The following is an 8,023-nucleotide window of genomic DNA, read 5'->3' on the forward strand; positions in this document are numbered from 1 at the left end:
CTCTTATCGTATTTTATTTGTTTTCATCTCTTTATTTAAATTTTAAATTACTAAATATCAACTATAATATTCTTACATAATATATTTTTAAGAATAAGATATTTACTCAGAATTTATAATTTTTTTGTAAATAAAAAAATCGTCTATAGATTTTAATATGTTTATATTTGAATTTTAATTATGAATTTTCTTTATTATAGAATTCAAATTACTAACAAATTACATTTGTAAATAAGTTTTTATGATTTAAATAATTATTATCTTGCAAACTATTTTTTTCCATATCTTTCACGTTTTTCATTTGTTCTTTTGTCATACTTTTTATTGTTTTTATTTTCAACTTTTTTAACATTAGGATTAAAATCCTTTTTATAATAAACATCAACGTTGAGAGAGATATATACTTGTTCTGTCCTTTTTATGACCATGTTTTATGTAATTTTTTATTAATATTATTTTTTTCTCATATATTATTTGTTTTTTATCAACATATTGATTTTTTAAGAATTGAATTTTAAATATTATATATATATATATATATATATATATATATATATATAATTTTTTGATTGATATAGTCTTAAGTTCGTAACAAATTGTTTTGGATTAAAATTAAGTTTGTAATAAATTATGATATGTGTTTCTTCAAGAAATTGGGTTAATTTTGAAACAAAAGTTATCTATGATAATTAAAATCAAAATCAATTTTAAATTCAAATCTTATGTAAGTGTTATCAAATTTTTGCTTCACAATCAATGTCAACTTGAAAAAGTTATTCTAAATGTTATCAATTATGTCCATAGTTGGTTAAATGTGTCATTTTCATTTGGCTCTACCATTTGTTGTTGAATTTGTGATTGTGGTCTAACATTAGCAACATCTTCCACAATATTTGGAGTGTTTTCATTATCATCATTTGCATTTGCATCCTCCTATATCCTTCTATGTTGTCAAATGTCATCTACATTAACAATATCCAATTTGGACAATCTTTTTTAATGATTTCATTCCAATGCATAACGTATGTCCACTTCAAAGAACACATGTATTCTCGTAATCAACATTGTGTACAGAAGAGACATGTTGTTGTTCTTGCATTTTACTATGTCTTGCATAATATGACATGATTAGTTGATGATAGTATTATTTTTCAAACACCACAACAAAAATATGTTTTCACGAGTTAATTTAACAAAATTTGCACTTGATGTGACAATACATGAACAAGAACTTAATGTAAGAATTTGTCATTGACATTTAAACTTCCTTTGTTCCTAATCATTTTGTCATGCAAGTAAGGTTTAATCATGAAGTTTAAATTCCTAATAAAATTATATATTTAGAAAATTAACATGAAATTATGATTTATCCATTATTTAAATTTAATTTAACTAAAGTATGATTAATATATATTTTTTTACCTAAATTAATTTAAATTAAAATATATAAACGATCTAATTGAAATTGTACATACTAAAAATACTACAATAATTGAATTTAATTCTATTAAATTGCAAAATATACAACAAAATTAATATGAATGAATTTACCAAATGGTTTTATAACTTCCACGAAATTAATTTACCAAGTAATGGAATTAATTACATGTACTAATTTAACCAATTAAATCATTATGATTAAATTATATATGATTAATAAATAATTATTGTTATATCAAATTAAATTAACAATTAACATATTACTTTAAATTTAAAATTAACAACTCTAACCCACTGAAGACTAACAACCAAGAAGTAGAATACTCCATATCACCACCTTATTTAACTAACACAAACTAAGAGCTTTCTTCAAACATAATAATACGGACCAGAACTTCTTCACCATAAACCACCACCAATTACCATTGTTGAGGATGTCTAAGACTTCATACCTACAAAATAACACATCACATATTATATACACAAAAAATGCCACCATAATCGATTTCAAGAAGATTTATATGACAATAGAATCGATTCGAGTATCATGTTATTTTATCATAATGGATTATAGTCATACCTACCAACACTGCCATAGAACTAATTTCATCGTCATGAATGAAACAAAATATGACTTTGACAAGCACATAATTGGTTCCATAGAAACACATAATCGATTCCAAGGGTTTCAAATCTGTTCTAAACAACCCCATAACCAATTCTATCATCATCCACAATATTTCCTTCTTCTTGTAAATAGGGAAGAATCGATTCGCTTTCCACCATAATTGATTCTTCTAAATTATCACAAATAACTGGAAACAAATGAACTATTTAGTCACACATCTATCATCAAACACATACACAAACAGTGGATCCAAAAAAAAACAAGAATCTAAGTGATAACATGAAAATCAAATAACAACTTTATCAAACAATAAAAATTATTTATCATTTTATATTAATTATAACATTATTTTTTATATTGATCATAAAATCTTATATCTTTTTAACACTTAAATTAGGATAAAAAATGATAATTATTTTATCCAATTAACATAAAAATTAATCAATACAAATTCAATTTAAAAATATAAACATTTTTAATAATAAACAAATTTTTTTTGATAAAAACTCAAGCGAAAAAAATCCAAATTTATAAGACATTTAAAACATAATTAAACTTATATAAAACAATGAAAGTGGGATTGGCTTAATTAAAAATTCAGTCATATCATAACATAAAGTCTGAGTTCCTTGTGCACATTTTTGTGTACATAATAATAGCAACACTGCCATGGTCACTCTCTTTCTCGAGTCAACATCTGCGACACCGCACTTTTTGAGGCACAGTACTACTATCTACCTATCTTGTGGCGCTCCAACAAACCCTGTTTGTGGACTACATGTTTGGTGTCTTTGACTTCAATTATCTATTTCTCTTGGTTGTTGGTATGTATTTGTAATTTGGCTTTTTATAAGTGCTTAGATCCTAATAATTACTGTTCTTTCTACAAAATCAGACTAAAAAAAGGGTATTTAGAGATTTAATATAGTGCAAATCTATTTATCGATTAAACCAGATAGGACAGTGAAATCTTTATCAGAAAAATGATTACCATTGATGGGAATGTAGGGACAACATTAGGATTCCCATGTTAAAATCAATTACTTGTGGTGTTGTTTAAACCCTCAGAATCTCCTACCCAATGTACAGTGGATGTGCTCTTCTCTCATGTTCAACTCCTATCATACACCCTGGTTGTTTTGTTTTTAATAGTTGAATATTATGACAAGGTTTTCTAGTCAGGGAAACAAGGGTCATGGCAAGGAAGTAAATAAATCAAGAGATGGAGAGAGAGAGAGAGGTAGACAAGTCTAAGAAACAAACTTTCTTTTGCCATCTTATCGCATAACACTGCAGGTTTCTTGTGTGGTGTTCATTCAGTAATTTTAATCTGTATGAGACAAGTTGTGTCTACTCTGCAAAGCCAGAAAAATGGTGCCAGAGAACATGAAGAAACAACTTGCTTTGTCTGTGAGAAGCATCCAATGGAGCTATGCAATTCTCTGGACTGATTCAACCACCCAACCCGGGTACCAAACCAATTATTCTATTCATGTTTGCTTACTCTGTTCTATTTTGAATTGTTTGACTTTGATTTTTCTCCTTCTTCAATATTTTGCTTTCTCCAATACATACAAAATTTGCCATGGTTGAGCCTGCCATGGTTGAGCCTCAGGATAGGATGCATCTTTTTCCTGTGTACTTTGGGTTATGTTAATACGAGATAATAAGTAAATAAACAAACAATTGTAACCTATCCATGTTTTCTCGTCTATGGTGTATGGTTGACTAAATGGCAATTTGAAGTTCTGAATCTACTGTTGCATTTCTTGTATTATTGCTTGTGAGGCAGTTGGTTTGGGGGTAGTATTCAATTTTTGGTTTCTGACAGGGTGTTGAGATGGGGGGAAGGGTATTACAATGGAGACATTAAGACAAGGAAAACAAGTCAAGGGGTGGAACTTAATTCTGACCAAATAGGGTTGCAGAGGAGCGAGCAGCTGCGAGAGCTATTCAAATCCCTCAAAACTACAGAAATCACCCCACAGAGCAAACGGCCTTCGGCAGCACTCTCCCCAGAAGATCTCACAGATGCTGAGTGGTATTACTTGGTTTGCATGTCCTTCGTATTCAACATTGGCCAAGGGTAAATAGTAAATCTCCCCTATTTTTCTTTCTTTCATGATTTGGATCATCAAGATATGTTCCCAAAATCGGGTTTTTTACTGATTTGTAATCTCAAGGGTTAGTGAATCTTAGTTATTTAAATCTTTGTGTGCCGGCAGGTTACCAGGAAGAGCTCTGGCAAAGGGTCAATCCATTTGGCTCAACAATGCGCATTCCGCTGACTGTAAAGTTTTTAGTCGTTCTCTGCTCGCAAAGGTGGAATCATTTTCTTGATTTGACTTGTTCTGTCATTCTTCTGCTTTTGGTTAAATCTCAAATTATTGCACTCTGGCTGTCTACCATGCTTGAAATGACAAAATCTGAATTTTCTTCTTTGTTTGGTTTTTGTTCCATGAATAAACCTGTGGCAATTCTCTCATGCTCAGAGTGCATCCATCGAGGTACTATCTTGTTTTTTATTTACTTAATCGTCCTTGTTTTTATAATATTTTATGTGTAATTAACAGTTAGTTCAGTGCCACCAAATATGATGTAGAGAAATTTAGATTTGTTAGAACTTAGAATAGATTTTCCTTTTGAAACCACTCCAGAGTGTTTGATCCGGCCACTGCTGCAATGGTATCTATTATAGTTTCAAAGCATAGAAGTAAACCTGTAGTTTACTCTCTAAAATTTTGTGACTTGTTCCATGCACGTAGTTTTCTTCAACACAAGTAACTAAGATTTTAAATATAAGACTCTGAAACTAATTTGTGCCAAATTTAGTAGGCAAAGACTAATCAATGCACTGTGTAATTTGTTTCCTCGATCTCAACTTTCAGACGGTCGTGTGTTTTCCGGTTATGGAAGGAGTTATTGAGCTAGGTACCACTGAACATGTAAGTTTTCACCTTCATCTGTCATTAACTAATATTACTGTTTTGTTATTCACCAAAATAATCATGTTACTGAAACTTGTTCTTCGTGTGAAGGTCTCAGAAGATTTCAGTCTAATTGAGCGGATTAAAACTTCTTTCTTGAATAATTTGCATGTCAACGATCCTATAAAGTCAGGAACTACATTGAAATCAAGGAACCAGGAAGATCTTGCTTATGTAGCATTTGATAATAATGTTGAATCATTTCCAGAAATTGGGTATGAAATAGCCAGCAAAACCTCTCCTGATGGTAGTTCGAATGCATTCCAAGCCAATCAACCACTGGATGAAACTTTCATGGTTGAAAGGATAACCAGTGGCACTTCTCAAGTCCAAAGCTGGCAAGTTATGGATGATGAGATAAGTAACTGTGTCCATAACTCCATGAATTCCAGCGACTGTATATCACAAACTTTTGCCAGTCCTGAGAATATTCCTTCTGCACCCAAGTGTAACAACCCTTCTGACCCTTTTGCCCGAGATATTCAAAAGTGCAACAACCCAAAGATGACGCTAGTGGAACCTCGAGGTGATGATTGGCATTATCAGAGAGTTCTGTCTGACCTTTTAAAAACCTCTGATCAGTTACTCATGAAAATGCATTCACAAAAGTTTCATCAGGAATCAAGCTTTGTTTGTTGGAGGCCAGAAAGGGCAACGGATTGCCAATGGCCAAGATCAGGAACTTCACAGAAGTTATTGAAGAAGGTATTGTTTGAAGTTCCTCAAATGCACATGGATGGTCTGCATGAGTCTCAAGAAGAAAATGACTATAAGGAGGGAATGAGACTAGAGACTGATGAAATTGGCATGAACCACGTAATGTCAGAAAGAAGGAGAAGAGCAAAACTAAATGAAAGGTTTTTAACCCTTAGGTCAATGGTCCCTTCGATCAGTAAGGTAATATATATTTCACTGGTGCATTTATTTGCTTGATTATTGTCACTTATTGCTGAAATTAATGAAGTGTACAATTCTTTCAGGATGACAAAGTTTCAATACTTGATGATGCAATTGAATACCTTAAAAAGCTTGAGAAAAGGATAAAAGAGTTGGAAGTTCAAAGAGGGATAGCAAATATGGAGCCGGGAACTAGAAGATCACCTCAAGATATGGTAGAAAGGACTTCTGATCATTATTTTAGCAAAAACAACAATGGAAAGAAATCAGTTGTAAAAAAGAGAAAGGTCTGTGGCGTTGATGAGACAGGAAAAGAGATTAATTCAGATGCTTTGAAAGGAAGTTATGCTAATGATATTACTGTGAGAACTAGTGACAATGAAATTGTGATCGAAATGAAGTGCCCCTCAAGATCAGGGAGGCTACTAGAAATTATGGAAGCAGTTAATAGTCTCAGTATAGATTTTAATTCGGTTCAGTCAACAGAGGCTGATGGAAATCTTTATCTGACCATTAAATCTGTGGTGAGCACTTATGGTTTTATACTATTATGATTCAGCAGAGCATAACTAGCTATGAAATGATAGTTTCGTAGGCCCCTAAATTTCCTTTTTCTAAAATTGGTCATCCTTCTATTTTCAGCTCACAGGAGCAACCATTGCAACAACCAAAAGAATCAAACAAGCACTTCAAAAAGTGGCTTCGAAGTTCTGATTTTTTTATTCTCTTTACCTTAAACCATGGTGGTGTTCAATTCAGCTCTTGCCACTGCATACAGAATTCATGAGATCAAAGGAGTCAAAATAGAATATCTTTTTGAAGATTTTTCACGAAAGGAAGATGTGGTCTCACTCTTTCGGCTATACCTTAACTCATGGTGATGCAACGTGGACTTTTTGGCACTTGTAAATGGTTAGGTAGGCTTAGCTGACTAGATTCATGTAATGTCATTAGCTCCTTTGGCATCACACTGGTTGACCAATGACTAAATACCGATAGAGAGAGAGAGAGAGGTCCATTATTAATTATGATAGCCTTCAGAGCGATGCTTAAAGTTGAAAATGAACCATTAACCTATATAATTTTCTTAGTGTTCTAACTAAAAGAACAACTATATTTCTACCATGAATCAGTAATTCAGAATTTGTTTATGGATTTCTCAGTCACAGCGAATTTATATTTTCTGTGATCCAAGAAATGTATAGAGACTCACACATGCTCAACTTGTATCCCACTAAAACTAGAACAAACATGAATGAATAGTAGAATTGCCGACACATTAATAATAATATTTTAACAGGTGAAAGTCTTTTTCTATCAAATCACTGTTTATGTTTATTATTAATTTCTTTAACATCTTTCACTATTTTCTTTCCACCTTATTAACATGTGATAGCATTGCTTTTAGTGATTTTCCTTCCATTTCTGATTAGACACTCAAAATTGCAGAGGGTGATAAAATAGTAGAAGGATTCAACGTATAGACTCTTCTTTATAATAAAATACTATAACCAACCAGTGGATATAAATTGACTAAGTTCATGTTTTCACCAACCACTTCATTCATTTTTATTTGTTTATTCCCTAATCACACTTAGTCTCTGACAAATTAAGTTTACAGTAGTATAATCTTGTTTATGCTTTTTAATATTCAGAGATTAAAGAAGTACTTTGCTGGATTTTGACGGATCCACGCTTGAACAGATCATAAAAAGGGGTGGTGGAGCCACCCTGCGTTTCAATTTTATTTGGCCAAATGTATTATTTTAAGAGTAAATCGTCAATTTAGATTTGATGCATGTGTCACTAAGTAAACTTTGATTATCAAATTAGGCCTTCCATCTTTGAAAATTTTCACAATTAAATTAATTTCTAATGATTTAGTTTAGTAAATTATATTCCTGGATACGTTTTTAACTACTGATTTAGACCTTAATTTTAGAATGCTGAGCGACTGTATTGATAGATAAACTAATATTTTTTTTTTTTTTATGATTAAGTTTATAAGAACTAATAATATGACGACACTATTTAAATTTAATGAAAAGCTAATATGGTTAGTACAAATTTT

General features: G+C 31.3%; 1 protein-coding gene across 1 annotated transcript; it reads left to right on the forward strand.

Moving 5' to 3' along the window:
• Window positions 1-3,051: 3,051 nt before the first annotated feature.
• Window positions 3,052-7,114, forward strand: LOC106769304 (transcription factor EGL1). Its single transcript, XM_014654873.2, has 8 exons — window positions 3,052-3,537; window positions 3,900-4,154; window positions 4,294-4,390; window positions 4,561-4,575; window positions 4,957-5,013; window positions 5,107-5,952; window positions 6,036-6,476; window positions 6,595-7,114. Exons 1-8 carry the CDS (start codon window positions 3,440-3,442, stop codon window positions 6,664-6,666), a joined length of 1,881 nt encoding a protein of 626 aa, XP_014510359.1. The 5' UTR covers window positions 3,052-3,439; the 3' UTR covers window positions 6,667-7,114.
• Window positions 7,115-8,023: the final 909 nt, after the last annotated feature.

The sequence above is a fragment of the Vigna radiata genome, chromosome 7, assembly GCF_000741045.1.
Source record: "Vigna radiata var. radiata cultivar VC1973A chromosome 7, Vradiata_ver6, whole genome shotgun sequence".
In the NCBI taxonomy this organism is placed as follows: Eukaryota; Viridiplantae; Streptophyta; class Magnoliopsida; order Fabales; family Fabaceae; genus Vigna; species Vigna radiata.

Coding starts and splice junctions, on each gene's coding strand:
- LOC106769304 (XM_014654873.2), top strand. CDS start 3,440: ATGGTGCCAGAGAACATGAAGAAACAACTTGCTTTGTCTGTGAGAAGC. Junction 3,538..3,899: donor GATTCAACCACCCAACCCGG/GTACCAAACCAA, acceptor GGTTTCTGACAG/GGTGTTGAGATGGGGGGAAG. Junction 5,014..5,106: donor AGCTAGGTACCACTGAACAT/GTAAGTTTTCAC, acceptor CTTCGTGTGAAG/GTCTCAGAAGATTTCAGTCT.